The 17,751-nt window shown below is 39.5% G+C and overlaps 1 protein-coding gene across 2 annotated transcripts in view; it reads left to right on the forward strand.

The window, feature by feature from the left end:
• The window catches only part of fbxl2 (F-box and leucine-rich repeat protein 2), a 28,631-nt gene that overhangs the window by 5,285 nt on the left and 5,595 nt on the right, over positions 1 to 17,751 (forward strand). Inside the window, exons 1-9 of one of the 2 annotated variants that reach the window (XM_055053885.1) lie at positions 341 to 884; positions 7,287 to 7,348; positions 13,496 to 13,550; positions 14,761 to 14,835; positions 15,052 to 15,146; positions 16,397 to 16,561; positions 16,689 to 16,815; positions 17,324 to 17,398; positions 17,522 to 17,652. In XM_055053885.1, the coding sequence (XP_054909860.1) occupies positions 855 to 884; positions 7,287 to 7,348; positions 13,496 to 13,550; positions 14,761 to 14,835; positions 15,052 to 15,146; positions 16,397 to 16,561; positions 16,689 to 16,815; positions 17,324 to 17,398; positions 17,522 to 17,652 (815 nt within the window). In that variant the 5' untranslated portion in view covers positions 341 to 854. Of the gene's footprint in view, positions 1 to 340; positions 885 to 7,286; positions 7,349 to 13,495; positions 13,551 to 14,760; positions 14,836 to 15,051; positions 15,147 to 16,396; positions 16,562 to 16,688; positions 16,816 to 17,323; positions 17,399 to 17,521; positions 17,653 to 17,751 lie in introns of those variants that run through there. The other variant, XM_055053883.1, reaches the window with a different exon arrangement.

The following is a 17,751-nucleotide window of genomic DNA, read 5'->3' on the forward strand; positions in this document are numbered from 1 at the left end:
TGCGAAACAAAAAGTACTTGTGCGCCTAAGGAAATGAATAGGGTTAATTTTGTCTTTCAACTGCACTCATGGACTTGTGGTCATTTTCTTTTTCAGACATCAAAAAAACAAAAGAAGCAGTTTTGAGCTGGATGTTTCCAGAAATGAAACGGCACAAATTCATCACTGCTTTCCTCGCAGACAGTTTCTGCTCCACCCAACTCTTCGTCCCGTGAAGAAACGGGCCCCGGGAGGCCCTCACAATCAAAACAAATCGACCACGCGTGCTTTTCCCGCATCAATGACGTCACGTCGCCCCTCCCCTTCCCCCCGCAAGTAAACAGAAGAGAGCGAGCGAGGCGCTCGTGTCTTCCGCCGTAACGGAGCTCGACGTGAGAAATGAGCGATGGGGCGTTAGCGACGGGCGTTAATCTCCCATTCACCGAGTGCTTTTTTCCGCGGTGTCGGTGCGCGCAGCTGACTGGTTCTGGGACGCGACGATGAGGGGAGAGGCGGAAGTGAAGTCACTTGACAGAACCGTCCATGTTATTATTGTTATTTTGGTAGCCCTGTGATGAGACGTGCTGGGGAGCCGTTCGCTCTCCGAGACAGCGAGCGTTCACGGTACCGCAGGCAGCTCCGGACCCACGCCACGCCTCGCCACCTCCACCACCACCGCTGCCGCCTCCTCACTGACCCGGAGACAGGAGCCTCGCTGGCGGCTGGGGGCCAGAGGAGGAGGAGAAGGAGGAGGAGGTTGTGAAGACCCAGCTTCAGGCTCGGCTCCTACGCTCCCAAAAATAAAACGGCGACAAAATCGGCCGTGGAAGCGGCTCCGCTGGTTCTGCCTGTCGCAGGAAGGTACCGCCGCAGACATGAACGGTATCACCAAGAGCCGGTTCGAGGTAATGACACGGTCAGGGAGTGGACCACCAGCGGTTAAACTGTTTGTCTCCAGTGGGGAGTCTTGTATAATAAGCAAACTGTGTTTGAGCGCGTGCGTGCGCGCGCGTGTGTGCGTGGGGTTTTGCTCCTAATTTGTACACGCAGTCAGGAGCTGAGGCGTTTTGTTGGTCAAGGGTAATCCGAAATCCTGTTGTTGTCCTCCCGCACCAGCAGCAGACAATGAAAACACGGAGCAGGGGACTGCTTGGACAGACAGCTGGGCTGTGGCTGAGTGTACAGTCAATATATCAGGGTCTGTCGCCTGAGGTTACAGGCTTTCAGAGTGGGCTGCAGCGTTTGTATAGTTTTCACTCAGATAGGGCAGAAGGCGCGGGCTGGATTACCCCAATAGCCCCCTACCCCCTCCCAGAAATAAGACATACCTCACATGAGGGCCTGAGCCTGGCCAAGGTATGAGCAAACTAAGCTGTTGCTTATAATCCCCTGAGGCCAGCAGGGGGCCCCCAAGAGCTCTTCAGTTCTCACATAGCATAGATTATTTCTACAAATGTCAATTTCATTTAAATTCAAGGTTTAATTTGGATTTTCAAAAATCTGTTGGGGTGTTTTCACACCTGATGGTACGGTGGACTGGGTTTGATTTGGGACAAAAGTGACAACATCTGTTACAGTTTCAGCTTGTGAGGCTTGATTTTGCTCTACACAGTGTCTTGACAAACGACACACTTTGGAAAACCTGCCTACCAGCTATGACAGTGCTGCACCAAGAACTACTTAAGGAAATGATCAAGACACTGAGCACAAGGGCCTTCCCTCATGAAATGAAAACAAAAATAAAGTGGTGTCAGATTTTAGGGGTTGTAGGATTTCTCTTGTGTGTTTGGCAAAAAAAAAATAAGGAGGCATTTCTCCTACCACCGTTTGTTTTGGTTTTATTTTCCCTGAATGCCCTGCGCATTAGTCTGTTTCCTACATTTGGAGCAGTCTCTGGTCCACTTAGCATTCACATAGGCATTTGAACTGCGCCAGAGTTCACTTAAAGCGAACTGAGACCTAAGTTACACATTCGCACCTCCCCAAACAAGCAAGACTTTCTTGGTGAACGATCTAGAGTTCTATTAAGGCGTCTAAACAGAGACAGTTTGAATGCACCATTAAACACTGCTAGTTTAATCAGTTTTCCAGTAAAGCAATCTCAAATATTTGCCAAATTGTTGGTTTTTTTTGTTGCTTGTAACCACAATCAGTTCAACTTGGCTCTTTTTTAATAACTCTGACAACTCTACACTGAAAGCATTATCACCCTACCGAATGAGTTAGACAAATGTAATACTCCTCAGTTTATACATCCATCCATTGTCTAAACTTACAATTAATGTGGAGAACATGCAACTACATGCAGAAAGATCCCAGCCTTGGATTTGACAACCATGCGACGAACTGCGCAGCTCTGCGCAGCTTATCTGGCTTGCATAAATGCAAGCCAGATAAGGGAGAGTTTTTATGGAAACTCTGGGCCTGATCAGCTTTGATCTTGGCTCAGTATTTTATGAGTGATATTTACAGTCTCGGCACTGTCTGCTGTAAATAAGCCGTGACAGAGGAGCTGTCACAGCCAATGACATGTCAGTGTGAAGTCGAATGGTGTATTTAAACTAGTTTACAAACTCCTTTGTTAAATCCATGGCTGGCTGCAGACTTTAAGAACAATGACTCCATGACAAGCTTCATTAAACACACTGAGTGTTTTTTTTTTCATTAGCTACACAAAAATCCACTGTTACAGGGAAGCAGTTCAAAGCACAAGCTCTTATTCCTAACAGGAATAAAACACTTTGGTCTTTCAACATTTGACTTCACAGCGGACTCGGTCCTAATATCACCCAGTTCGATGGGCGCTGAGCACCGTTTATCTGATGTTCACACATTGCTGAGATTCTTTAGGGTTTGACTTGATGGTACTTGACTTTCTGGGTGTGCTCACATACTTAGTGTGAGTGAATCAGAACTTGTTGGTGTTCTTGCATGAAAACCAATATATTGTGAAAAAAACAAACAAACTGTGGGCTGGCGAGGAAAGCTCACGCTAACTAAGCTCACTATTAGAAACCTGAGATATTTTGTTGTCGGTTTTACAAAAAGGCTCCGTTATTGACATAGTATAACTGTAATTTCTTTGAAGCAGTTTTTATTTGGTTAAAGAAAATTTCAGGCTGTCCAAGTTTGCTGCAAGCTCTCTAGGAACAGGAACGCCACCTCACCGCTTAGGGAAGCTGCACTGCTGTCATCATAAAAGAACCAGTTGCTGAGGTTTATCTGCTCCAGAATCAGCTTCGAATGTAGATTTTAAAGTCTCCATTCAAAACTTGTAATCAAGTTTCTTTTGTCTGTTGATTCATTGTGATTTTCTGTGTTTCTCTTTGGTTTTATTTTAGGAATTTGCTTTTAAATCCTTTTAAAATTGAGACGCATTGCATGAAGAATTTATTTGGGAGTTAGGCCTGTAAATCGACTAATTCTTTCCTTATCTTGTTGTTATTTAGTGTATGTGGCCTTTCCTCTCTGCTGCTATCACATGTGTGCTCAGCATGACACACATGTGCCTCAGTACAGTTGGTTGCATTTCAGTAGATAGAAATATTTTATCTATTGTCATAATAAACGGAAATTATCTGCAATGTTTTCCGTCTAGAATCTACTTGGAATGCACGTCATTAAATTTGAACCTTTCTGCATGATTGGACTGACTTTACAGTGCACTTCTGTATATAAATCGGATCTTTTTAGTTTAAGTGCTTTTAGAGGTCATTTGTTGCGAACCAGTTGTGCACAAATAAAATAAACTCAATAAAATGTTCAGTTTCTAAGCTGAAGTAAAAGATGAGTGACATGTTTCAGAGGTGGTTTTAGCTTGAGTCTTCTTTTTTAAACATTGTATCAGTATGTTCCTTGTTGACAGGTTCAGGACTTTCCTGTTTTTTTATTTAAAAGATTCACAGCTTCCACGTTTTGTCATATGACAAACAAGCTTTAAAACTTATTAAACACAATTTACTTTTGTTTTTGGAGCATTCAGGTAAAGAACTTGTAGCAGTGGCAACATAATTTCTCCTTTAGATTATGAAATACTTATAGAGTTGTTTATTGAAAATATATGTGGATTAGTTGCAAGGGGCGGTATGCGTCCTTGTGCACCTTAGTACTGTGGTGTTCCAGAATAAGGCTGGATCACTCCTGACGTTTCCCCAAAAAGCTGCATCTCTACCTTGCTGCCATCACCATTTCAGACCGCAAAGATGGTAATTATAAGATGGTTCTGAGCAGCACATTTTCCTCTGCAGATGCTGGAGGAAACGGGATCGTATCGTTTAATCTTTATTCAATCTGACGAGAGTTTGCTCCTAACTACAAGAAGAGTTGTTTAGAAGGCAAATTGCTTCCTCTCAGCAGGCTGCCATGAACCTTTAATCATCTTATGACTTTTGTCTTGCATCTGTGTCATAAAAGTCTGACTCATTTTCCATTAAGGTCCTCTGGATCTCATTATTCAGACCTTTTTGAAGACCATTCTGCTTTTGCTTTTCTGTTTTACAAAATGTTTCAACTGGTTCTGTGCTTTTTGGGACTATCAATTCCTGAAAGATTTTAGAGTATCCATTGTCAAAAGACTCAAAGGTTCCAGCTTCTATTTTGAAATTTATCATCTGTAATACCTTAGGGAAAGAGTTGTGTGTGCTTTGTTTATCATCGCCACTGGTGGATTTTTAGGGTTTTGAAAACATTTCAAGACCAACTGCCAAAAGTGATATACAGTGTACTTCACAGATCGCAGTGTGATTTATTCAGCTAAAACAAACTGGCACACTTTCTCCAAGTGGAAGGAAAGTGATACATGGGTTTTCAAATATTTTTTACAAAAAGAGTGGGATGCTTTTGTATTCTATCCCCTCAATTCAACACATCATAGACACTCATTTCTGCAAGTACCAAACGAGCGCACTCAACTGTTCTTTTCCAAAATAGTTCAAGATATGTCAGACTGGATGAAGAGCTTTTGTGAATATCAATTTTCAAGTCTTGCCACTGATCCTCAATCATGGTAAACTCCTCCATTGTAGCGCTGGCTTGATGTTTGAGGTTGTTGCCCTATATTCATCTATTCTTCTCATGAAGTCCAGCCAGCTCCTGAAAACATGGTGTGTTTTTGGCAATGTACAATGTTTGTTTTTAGATGTAGATAGGGGAGAAAACAAAAACAATTTTGGTGTTATCTGCCCAGATAACTAAAACTTCTTCCACATCTTTGCTGTTTTCCCTACATGGCTTATGGAGAACGTAAAATAGGATACATAAAAGCTTTCTTCCAGCAGTGGTTTTCTTCTTCCAAATATTTGATGAAGTACAGATTTTTGGGTGAAAATTAGATTATAGTCTCTCATCTGAGTTATGGCTCTTGGCATCTCATCCAGAGTTACTGTAAGTCTGTTGGCGGGTTGTTGGATTAATGCTCACTTTGCCCAGGATGTCAGCTTTAGGTGAACAGATTAGGCAGCTTTTCTACTTTCTTTTCATGTTCAGATATTTGACAGAATAATACTCAACACCTAAACCACCTGTGGAGTGATTGTACAGAAACCTGCTGTAATTGATTGTTAAAGCCATGTTGTAGCAATGGTGACATCAATAAAGTAATCTAGATACTGGATTCTTAATATTTTAATTTAATTACTCATTTTATTAACTACTTTGCATCATTCTTAAGTTTTATATAGGTTATATTCTACTTAATGTAATATGAATAACCTCTGCTTCCCTGCCAAAAATCAACTACTTTGTTTTCTGTTGTCATATAATTATAAGTGAATTCGGAAAGTGTAAGTTTTGCACTTACATAACACCGCTTCAAACTTCTCCACAACTTTCTCACATACCTCCCTGCTGTGTTCCTGTCCACGTCATTGGAGCTTGATTATTAATTATGTGACATCTAAAAGTTGCATTTGGCTGCAGTTTTTTTCAGGGGTGACCGAGAAAATGTTCTGAATACGTTTCACTTTTGTCTGATCTTTCTTTTTGCAGAGACCTTTAAAAACTGTATATAATTTTCCTTTCCACTTCTGCTATGTGATACTTTGTTTTGGTCTGTCACAAAATTCTGAAAAGAAAAAAAAAACACTTTTATATATATATTTTTTTGCCTTTCTCCTGACTAAATTTTTAAAAACATCGAGGTTTAGGAGCATTTCTGGCTTTCCAGTGTTTTCCAGTCAAGTTAAACTAAAACTTCTGACATCATAACAACAAGCAAACTTTTCTGTAAGGAAGGAGCTTGAAGTGATCTAAAAAGCTTTAAATTGGCACACTGCAGTGGTTGATGCTTAAATTCAATGTAATGATGTGTTTTAGTCATAGAATATGTGTCAGAGGTGTGAGCTGTGATGAAACATTGTAGGTGCACTTACACATTTCAAGCAGCTTTGTCTATGTTGCTGTAACCATAGCAGAGCCGTTAACATTCAAACCAGTTTGGTTAATATTTTGCTGAAAAACTCTCTCCCTCTTTTGTCTCTTCTACCTCTGAAGCTCTTAAACTCTGTCTCCTGGTTCTTCTTTTACATTGTGGTTTTTAACAAATAATATCTATTTCTGTTTTCTTTTCTGGTCTTTCACTCTAGTTCAGCTTTCTGTCGTCTGATCTTTACTTCCCCTTTTAGTCATCTCCGTCCTTTTGGACTGCTTTCTGTTTCAAAGAGGTTATGCCTGCTCATCCTGCACAGCAATCACTCCCCTTCCCTTTGTTTTCCTGTTTGCATGTGACACAGCAGGGAGTCCTCCACGTTAGATACACTTGCTGACTCCTTTAGGCTCCAAGCGTGTCACTGACAGGATGTGCGTGTGCCTGCAGAGGCTGTGTGATTGCGGGTGTTTGCCCTAATCTGAATTCATAGCCCAGCTCGTTTGGGAACGTTCTGAAACTGTTCTTCACCCAGAACGGTCGGGCTTTAATAACCTATGAGTGTGTCCAGGCATACGTGTGTATGTGTGTGCCGCTCAGCAGATGGCCAGACATCCAGCGAGTAGGCTAATTGAGATAAGCATGCCAACAAGCTGACCAGGCTGACAGAATTATAATGTTGCAAGGAGGGGACATGAGAACCCAAATGTGTCTCTGGTGTGTTTATTAGTATAAATCAAAAATGTGTTCGCTCAGTTTTGGATGACTAATGTAAACAAGTTGTTGGGCTCTGTTTCTGCTCATGTTTGACATCAATAAAACCTTAAACGGTTGTGGTTGTTGCCTGTTCATACGCTGGCCGGACACAGATTCGCTCACATTTTTACGAGCTTTTAAAACATGCAATCCTCTCACCATTATTGCTATTTATCTTGTGTCTCTGCAGGTGTTCTCAAACAGCGATGAAGCACCAATTAACAAGAAGCTCCCAAAAGAGCTTCTTCTCAGGTAGGGTTGAAAACACAGCAGTAACGCAATCGCTCACCCACAACACGACACAAATTGCCCTTCACTGAAGTCTTAGGTCAGGGTTATTCATTAGCTGAATCAGCCGTTAGCCTGTGTGATGTACATCAACTCCTTGCCTTGACATGTTTGAATGTGTGACCCACAGACCAACATTTTGTTACACACCAGCTGCACACGCTCCATAAATCTGGCATTATGCACGGCCTCACATGTGCTCATCTTCCCAGGCTAATTTGTATGTGCCGTATGGGATAGATCATGTCGCAGAAGTCAAATTTTGGTGAACTTTGCCCTATTAAGTCCTGTCCCATGTCCCTGTAGTCACTCCACCCAAATTTCCCATATTAAATCCTCTCCCATATCCCGATGTCCCCTGATGGTAGATGAGGAGATTTATTTGAAAATTAGCCATCTGGGTGGCTTAAAAGTCCAATTTTGGTGAACTTTGCCCTATTAAGTCCTCTCCCATGTCCCTGTAGTAACTCCACCTAAATTTTCCATATTAAATCCTCTCCCACCTCCTGTTTCCTCCTGGTGGTGGTTGAGGGGATTTATTAGAAAATTAGCCATCTGGGAGGCTTGGAAGTCCAATTTTGGTGAACTTTGCCCTATTTAAAGTAAAGTAATAAAAGATTTAAAGTAAAAAAATACCATGACTCCCTTTTCCAAACCCATCATATGTAGGGATTACCAGAGTGTTTTTATAACAACACTCTTTGGTGTCAACATTCTCACTGAGGAAAGAAATCTCAAATTTTGTCCTTTTGAGCTTTAAACCTCATACTCTTCTAAACATACAATAAAACGTGGCAATTTTAGTCCTTGAGAGATAGGATATAATGTTTTGTAGGTCTTTTGCAAGAGCCTGATGATGACAAAATCATCTGTTTTTAGGCATGTTCCAGCAGGAATATATCTAAAATGTATAGTAGTTGTCTCAAAATGCAGTTCTCAAGGTTTTGTAACTTGTAGATGTGTCCCTTGTCCTACATACTTAAATTAAATGCCAAAACTGCATTACTAGCTTGCAGTTGAGCTATACGACTGCATGGTAATGAGCTAGTACTAGAACCAGGTGTGCTGCAGCAGAAAGACATCTAAAAGTTGAAGAACGACAGCCCTTTAAGACAGGCATTTGAGACAACTAATGTACAGAATACCGGCCCATAAAGACCAGAACAGCTCACCATTCCCTGTTCATGAACAGGTCCAGAAGATCAGATGATGGTGCAGACGTCTGCTGTTTAGTAAAAGTCTTCAGATGAATCCTTCTCACCACAGATTGTAATGTCAAACTTTGAATATTTGACTGCTCTCTCTATCAGGATTAGTTGGGAGAGGTCATTAATTAAATCGGTTGATTTCCTGGCACTGACGCAGCTTGTATACACTATTATGGAGGCCATTCCACGCACTTTTGTGTTTATAAATCCAGTGTATTCAAACATCTCATTGTGTGATAAAATCTTTCTCCAGAAGGTACGTAGCTTGTCCATAGTGGTTGCTAAAAATTTGAGTTGAGCTTGAAGGTGTTTATTTTGTTATAGTGACTCCATTTTGATGTTAAAATTGCTGCAGACTCTGGCGCTGGAGTGTCTTTCACTTAATGAGAGGCTTGCGCCTTAGTGGTTCCTTTGTTGTTTCCTATTATTCCAACCAGCTTTCCTTTCTTTGAGGGTGACGGCTTGGATCACATTGTTAAAACAACGATTCAACAGGATGTTTAATGATGTGTAATTTGTTAAAGAACGTTTGTCCAATTACAGGGAGTGTATCCACATACTATAAATTCTTGTGCGCCCAATTCGATTTTTTTTTATCCATTGAAGTTGTTTTATCATAGTTTCACTCTGTAAAACAAAACAAGGGTTCAAATGCTCCAAATTCCTTAAGCAACTATGACATTCATACCAGTGATGTGTGAATGTGGCCCTGTCGAATAGTTTAACTTCAAAGGACAAAAGCATTTTTGAATGACATCAGGGAGTAGTCTCATCAAAACGTTGTTCAAACTCTGAGGTTAAACTCTGAATTATTGATTATATTAGAAGCTTGATTCACTTGGATTTCAGAAACACGTTAATTCCTTGTGGGCGAAAGGTGATGGCCGAATAAAACTAAAACTTTTATGTCACAGTCTTAGAAATTGCATTTGACACAAAAGCAGCACTATTAGTCACAAGAAGAAAACAAATGGTTACTTTTCTTGTGATGGAACTGATTTAAGTCAAATAAGGATTGGTTCTACCAGAAGAAAGCTCAAGATCTGTAATGGCCTAGTAAGGAAACCTCTGATCCTCATCAGGTAGACACATCAAATTATCAAACAAAAACTTAAATGCAAAACTGCATTTTGTTGATTTTTACTTATGAGCTGTGCAATGACAATAAAGTTGAATTCTGTTCTATTCCAAGTGACATGCTAATAAACTCAAAAGAAAGAAGACTGAAAGGCAAAATTATAAAAGTGGGGTTATATAGAATATTAAAGGTGGTTTTAGATTGATTTATCCTTCAGTCCTGTGTGACGATTTAATGTGTACATAAATAAACCTGGATTGGATAACTCCACTTTTTAGCATCACAAGGGGTGTCATATTCAAGATCAACTGCATAATGAACCAGGGAACGTACCTCACGCTCATGCTAATTAAATTCGAGGGCCAGAGGTTTTTATCGTCTCTAAGCATTTGTTAGGAAACACAAGATTCTTATTTAATCTGCTTTGTTGTTGTTGTTTTGTCCTGAAAACACCTAGGGACTCGAGGAAATTATTCGCATCGCTTTTATTTTTCAGTCAGCAGTCCAAAACCCAATATACATGATATGAGGAACAACGTCTCCACAGAACATTGGGTAGTTTTTCCTGAATATTGGCTCGGGTAATAATTTGATTATCATAATAGCTTGCAGTTTTCAGGCTATCATTTAATGAAGACACAGCTGAAGGTCTGAATTAAAACCCTCTGCTCAGGTCAGAGGAGGTTTATTAGTTTGCTGCTTTATGACAGACACTCTGTTTGTAATATTTCATTCATGTGCTGTATTTTGGTTACTGTAGTACCAAAATTTCATACGAGTTTGTTAATCTGACTAATTGCTCTTGTTTTTGGTGTTTGTGCTCATGTGTAACCTATCTCTGTGGATGTTCCTGAGTCCTCCGCTTTGTTTTCTTGTCCTCCTGCCTCTCAGCTGGTGCATGATATTCAGCTGTTATGTAGGCCGGCTCGCTGTGCATATAAACTGTGAAAAACAGCTGTGATATACAAGAACTATGTCTGATGGAGAGAGTTTGGAGCCGTTCAGGGTCTCCTTACTCAGAAGGGCTGACTCAGCAGGCTCCCCACCAGCAGCACCCAAATTTATGTCTGAGCTGTTACTGTGGCAACCAGCCTCAAACTGTGCCGAAAGCTGGACTAGCTCTTACCTTGCCAACGCTTCAAGGGTCAGATGTTAATTTTTTCATCACTGTACACTATTAAAATCCTGTCTGGAGAAAAAGGGAAGGATTTGACAGAGCAATCAAAGACTATTAGCTTATTTCTCACATTGAATCTGTGGATTAGTGCTTTCTTACGTGTATTCAGGTAGAAAACCTATTATTAAAGATGTCAGGGTGTTATGCCTCTGAATTTAGCTGCGCTGTGTTTTGACTCCCTCCCCTTTCTGTCATGTCTCCTTTAAGAAATTGTAACTGTCACACAATGCAGTATAACTGCTGACATTTTTCACATTTTCTTGAAGCCTGTGCAACATAAAATTGCCATTTAACTTCTGAAAGTTGCAACAGTATTGGTTTTTGTTTTATGCACATTTTTCAGTCATGTTTTTTTTTTTTTTTTTTTTAAATCCAACTAGTCACATGATGCACCAAACTGTCTGACAAGTGGCCATTAAGGGAAGTCAAAAATCATGCTAACTGATTTACACCAGGGGTGTCAAATTCATTTTTCTTTTGGGTCAAATCGAGATCATGAATACTTTTAAGGGCCAGTGGTGCCAGAATGTACTGATCAAAACCGCCAAACTGTTAAAATAGAAATAAATTGTTAAACTTGCATAATATTGAACTTTTCAGTTCCTCCATGATTTTGTGATTTTTCTTTTGCAAATCACTTTGCAGTGATTTAAAAAAGTGTTTGCAGTCGTAATTTAGAAATATTTGCACTTCTCTATGATGGTAAATGTGACTTTTTATCACTCGCCATATCATTGTGGATTACAACTCAACATTAGATAAAGCTGTTTAGTAGAAGTAAAAAATACTGCCACCTGCAGGTGGGAGTAAACTATCACTTGGACCCAAAATTTTTCACAATTTTTGCGGAAAATCTGCAATGGACTCACACTTATGGATTGGCACAAAAAAGTGCAGGGATTTGTTGATTTTTTGCATACATTTTCACAATAATTCACAAGAAACCGGAAGGACTGATTGACGCAATTTGTACACTGATAAAAACTGCTTTGAATTGATTGATAAAATAGTATTTAAGCAGACCGTTATCTTGTCTGCTTCAATAGATAAGCAGTCCCCTAAAAGGACATTTATGTGTCTAAAGGGACATTTATGTGTCCCTTTAGAGGCTAGCGAGCCACATAAGAAGCTGTGGTGGACCAGATGAGGCCCCTGGGCCTTGAGTTTGACACAAGTGCCTTACATGTACATAAAATATAATCATCTGTTGCAAACTGATGATGTGATGACAACTCCAGCTGAAGTATCGTGCAGCTCTGCAGTCACATTCTTCAATATGTTGGGCTGATTGCTGGATTCATTTTGAGATAATATTAAATTACACATAAACGTTTTCCATTTTGCACATCTTAGAACGGCTGGGACAACAAACAATTTTCTATGCATCTGATTGATTTTCATTTGAGTGTTTAGAAACTGAATTCTGTGGGTGGTAAAAAGCCTCTCTGGCACACTTAATAGAAAGTTGGATTGTATTTGATTAAAACAGACAGTCTATCAATAATCAGTGTCATGGCCATTAACCAGTTATTAGAAAGGGGATCGAGGAGCGAGAACTTGATTGGTCAGCCGCAGTGTGTTCCTGATTGTGTGTTCCTGTACGGTGGTGTGTGCGTGGAAGTGTGCATGTGCTGTCTGTGAACTCTGAGAAATGCCATACTGTTTGTGTGGTCCTAAACTCTGGTATAGAATACATGGACATGTCTGAACATGTCCCGACCCAACACGCCTCAAAACACACCGCCTCTGTCTGGGTAAAGAGAGGAAAACAATGGACAGACAGCTCATGTTCACAGGGTTTAAAAGGACATTCGCACGACAGATGTACTTTAAACCTTGGCACCGTGACAATCTTTTAAAACTATATTTTCTATACATGCTTCATTTGAAACAGCTTCTATGAGAAGGAACAAGTAGTTTCATTACGGGCAACTGGGACGGCAAACGCATTCATGTTTGTGTTTGAGGCTCATTTGGATCCTCATGTATTTGCATGTACTGTATGTTTGGATGTCTGTGGCCCAGCTTGTCTGAGTGCCAGAGATTACTCATTGGCAGATTAATGGATTGAGCTGACCCAGTAGCCCGGCTGCATGCGGCCCTTTGTGGCGGACCGGCCCTCAGCTCAAACACTGCTGCCAATCTCACAGATTACCCCTTATTTTAAAGCCACTTGTCAGACTTGTATGTGAAATAAGTCAAACTAGTATCTATAGAACATGTCTGATATCTGTTGTTTTTATATTGTAAGATATTATTTATTCAAGATTAAATCTAAGCTTCCAGATGCCAATTTCTCTGGTGACAACACAAAAGGCATAAGGCAACTAATTACTTGCTATATTGTATTGTAATGACTGCTGACCAAATCTTGATTCTTGTGCCTCATGTGATGTCATCAGAGGGGGAGAAATTAGATTAAATTTTTCTTCTTGTTCTTTGCTTTCCTTTAAAACTTTGCATTTTATAAAATTGTAATAAAATCCATACATCAGGACCTAGCTGTGATTACATTGCCAGTAAATGTGTCAGCTGAAGAGAGGATTAAAAAAAAGAGTTTAATGACACAGCAGAGAAAATGCATTGAACCATAGAAACAGCTGTGAACATTGTCAAAGTTAAGATAAAGATTTTGTTTCTCTTTCCAGAATATTTTCCTATTTAGACGTGGTTACACTCTGCAGATGTGCACAGGTGTCAAAGGTAAGCACAATTTTTCAAAACTTTATGCTAATGTACCCACTAGCACTTCTGAATATATTTTTTAAATGACATCTTTGATCCGATTTAAACTCTGACCGGTATTGAATTTCCTTTTAGTGTTAATAATAAAGTGCCCTCTGCTGGCCTTAAGCAAAATAACAGTGCAATAGTCTATGAAGAACTAAAAACTGTTTAGAACTGAATCATCTATCAAAAAATCCCCCACTAAAGTTCAATTCTGCACAGGGATACGTTTCTTTTCCTGGAGCTGCCGGTGTTCCTCTTGTAACATTATAAGTCAGTCCTCACTGCTTTTGCTGCTGATCTCAAAGTGACAACGTAACCTGACTCAGAGGTCATAAGAACAGGAAGAAAACTGTACAATTTTCTCAACACCTCCAGATTATTTTCAGTGTCATGGCTTTATGCTGCCTTTTATTCTTATTTGGACTGATTGTGGTTCAATTATTCAGGGTATTGGACGTCTTGTCACAGTTAGTAAAGAGTGATTAACATCATCTGCACTTTTAGAATGACCTTCCCAGAGTTTAGAGAAATATTTACTGAGGAACTAAAATTAGAAAAAGTAGATCACAACTGAATTCCAGTTATTGAAGTATTTTTTGGACATTCGAGTTCAATTTTCTTAAAGTACTTTCAATTTATCATTGATGTCTCTTACGTAGATATTGATGTAAATGTGTATACATTATGTGTTTAGGTACACAAATTGGATTTAATCTTAACTTTTGCTAATAAAATGGTAATAATTTTGATTTATCTATACATAAAAAAAATATATTTTTAAAATTATTCTTGCAGTTTATTTTTACTTTATTTCTCATATTGCGTTTGTCATATTTTAACTATCAAGTTTATTAAAAAAAAAAAATAAATACTGTTTATAGTCATTTGCTTTGGCCATATGGGTATCCAAAGGGAATAAAATTGACCATTAAAGTATTAATGGTCAATAATTGTGAATAGAAGTATTATATTGAATATTCTATTCAATATAAATGTGAATAGAAATATTCACATTTATAAAGATTATTAGTAAATTGTATTTAATGTATTGATGCTGAGTTTCATGAGTTTGCCATTAGGCTGGCTCTCTACCAGCTTCCCTCGTGCTCCAGGAAACGCCTGTCTCCCCTCTCCACCTCTGTCTGACCCACTTCCCTGTCCGTTTCTGGTGTCCCCCTCTCAGGCGTGGAACGTCCTGGCTCTAGATGGCAGCAACTGGCAGAAGATCGACTTGTTCAACTTCCAGACTGACATAGAAGTGAGTCCTGTGTTTCTGATGGTGAAGGTGATAAAGTGGACAGTAATGCATTCGCTGCATGTGTAAATGTGAGTGTTGGTTGAGTAGCATTACCCGGTCGAAGGCTTAGTTCTGGGTCAGTAGGCTTTGGTGTGGACTGTGACGTCTCAGCTGATCCACTGTCCTGTTGCCCACTCACATTGCTCTCTCTCTCTCTGTTTGGCCTTGTGTCCTCAGGGCCGTGTGGTAGAAAACATTTCGAAGCGTTGTGGAGGCTTCCTGAGGCAGCTTAGCCTCAGGGGCTGCCTGAGCGTTGGAGATGCTTCTATGAAGTGAGATTTCCATTGTCTCTGGCACACACTGATTAGATGAGTGTACTTCAGCTTTGATTTTTTTTTTTCAATAAAGGAAAAACTCATTCTCTTGTTGGTTTGTTTACTTGCTGCTATTGCTTATGTGATTATAAGTTTAAGCAGCTTGTACTTCTTCATTCCGTGGGGACTCTACTGGGAGCTCATTTATTTACATTTCATCCTAGTTTACTTTGTACCCACTAAAAAAAAGAAGAAAAAAACAACCTCTTGTTATACAGTTCTTTTGTATGATGGGCTCTATTGCTTCTGTAAAAGCAGGTTCACAAAAATGTTCCTACTCCTTGAACTCTTTCTAATTTCCTCACATATTTTGCCATGTATTTCAGTTATTTGTCATGCAATTGTAGGATTGTGGCAGACCAACAAAAGTATATCTTCCAAGTGTTTTATAAATAAGAAGAAAAAATGTGGTTCATCTTTGTGCAGCTGTCAGTCTTTCTGGATATGTCTCCACCAGCTTTTGACATTCAGAGACTGAAATCTTTCCTCATTGTTTTTTTTTTTTTTTTTACAAAATGGCTCAGGTGGTTTTGAACATTGTAAATAGAAATACTAGTTTTGACACAGATTTTCAGTTGGATCTGGATCTGGACTTTGACTGGGAGAATGAAATTTGTGAATATGCACTTTATTTTTGACTCTAGCCACCTCCACATAAAATGGAGCCAGCTGTGCTCTTCCTGCTGAAGAAAAGCAAACCCACATTATGAGGCTGCCACCACCCTGTTTTGCCATGAGGATGGCCTTTCAGACGAGGGTCAAAGAAAGTTCAACATTGGTCCCGTCTGAATAAACAAACTTCTTCAACCTGTTTGTCTCTAACCTACTTAAATCTTTGAAAACTGCAGAAGTTGCTCTGGATTTTATTCAGAAATATCAGGGTGGATACAATGCATGGCACACATTTCAGATTTTTTATGAAAAAGTCTTAAAGCTTTCAGTTATTCTCCAATATCACATAAAGTCCAAATGAACACATTAGTTTGTAACATCTTTAAAGGGTATGAAAACCTTTGAAATGCATTAAAGAAGATGTTCAATACATGGCTAAGGGTTGAAAGTTTCAAATAAGAGCAAAATGTGGAAGAAGAGTTCCCATCAGGCTGTGTGAATTGACTCCCACAATTTGAATTTTAAGTTAAAAAAATGAAACAGTTCTTGAGAAATTTCCTTTCTAACGCTTGTCCTGCAAATGTCCTGCTTCCCAGGACATTTGCTCAGAACTGTAGAAACATCGAAGTGCTGAACCTGAACGGCTGCACCAAGATCACAGACAGCACCTGCCTCAGCCTCAGCAAGTTTTGCTCCAAGCTCAAACAGTTAGATCTCACCTCCTGCGTCTCCGTCACCAACCACTCCCTCAAGGCCCTCAGGTATTTGTGGGTCTTAAGCCCTGCTTTTAAATCTGCAGGTCTTGCACACTTAAATGTTTTGCAATTGCTGTTTGTCAAAGTGCCTTGATTTTCATACCTCTTTTGTTTCCATGTGGCTGTTGTTTAGCGACGGCTGCAGAATGCTGGAGATGTTAAATCTGTCATGGTGTGACCAGATCACGCGTGACGGCATTGAGGCCCTGGCTAGAGGTTGCACTGGTTTACGAGCACTTTTCCTCAGAGGCTGCACACAGGTAAAACACAACTTATTTAATTTTTCTGCTGTGTTTCTTTTTGCAGTACATTATTATGTAGTTGTTTGTATGAATTACCGTTATAAAATTTTATATCCACTTTGGAGTGTTAGAAAAAAGGAAGTAAATTTCCAGCAAAAAATCTAAAATTAAAAAAAAAAAGACATTTCTGAGTTTGAAAAGTCTAAAACTTTGGACTTTTCTAACTGATAAATTTTCTTTTTTTTCTAGAAATTTCTGGGTCTTTTTGGCTTAAATCTATTTTTGTTTATAATTCCTAATTTTTGATTATGTGAAATTCCACCCTTCACAAAAATTATAACAGATTCCGCTGGAAAGATTTGTGCCTTTTTACACACTTTCTGGTCATTATTAATCTCTGTAATTTATACATTTTTATATATTTTGATAGATTTTTTAAGTATTTTTTTTTCTTTTGAGAAACGTGACATTGCACACCTAAATGATAGAAACAGATGTGACTAATCATGTGTTTGCCATAATCCAGCTGGACGATGGCGCATTGAAGCACCTACAGAAGCACTGCCCTGATGTGACCACCATCAATATGCAGTCCTGCACAGTAAGTCAAGCATTTCAGTAAGGGCTGTTTTATTGAATGAACTAACTATTAGTGATAACTGAGGGAAATGTTTGTGAGACTGAATGTTCTTCTAACTTGTGTTTCTTTGTCTGACACCACCAGCAAATAACAGATGAAGGCCTGGTCAGTTTGTGTCGGGGATGCCACAAGTTGCAGATCCTCTGCATATCTGGCTGCAGTAATGTCACTGATGCCTCTCTGACTGCACTGGGACTTAATTGTCCTCAACTCAAGTAAGTAGCATTACTTTAAACGTAACTGGATTAGCTAAATGCATAAGATTGTAATTTGAATTTGAAGCTTATGATTGCTTATGGTGTCAGTACCCCCTC

The sequence above is a fragment of the Poeciliopsis prolifica genome, unplaced genomic scaffold (assembly GCF_027474105.1).
Source record: "Poeciliopsis prolifica strain line A6 unplaced genomic scaffold, Auburn_PproV2 SCAFFOLD038, whole genome shotgun sequence".
Lineage (NCBI taxonomy): Eukaryota > Metazoa > Chordata > Actinopteri > Cyprinodontiformes > Poeciliidae > Poeciliopsis > Poeciliopsis prolifica.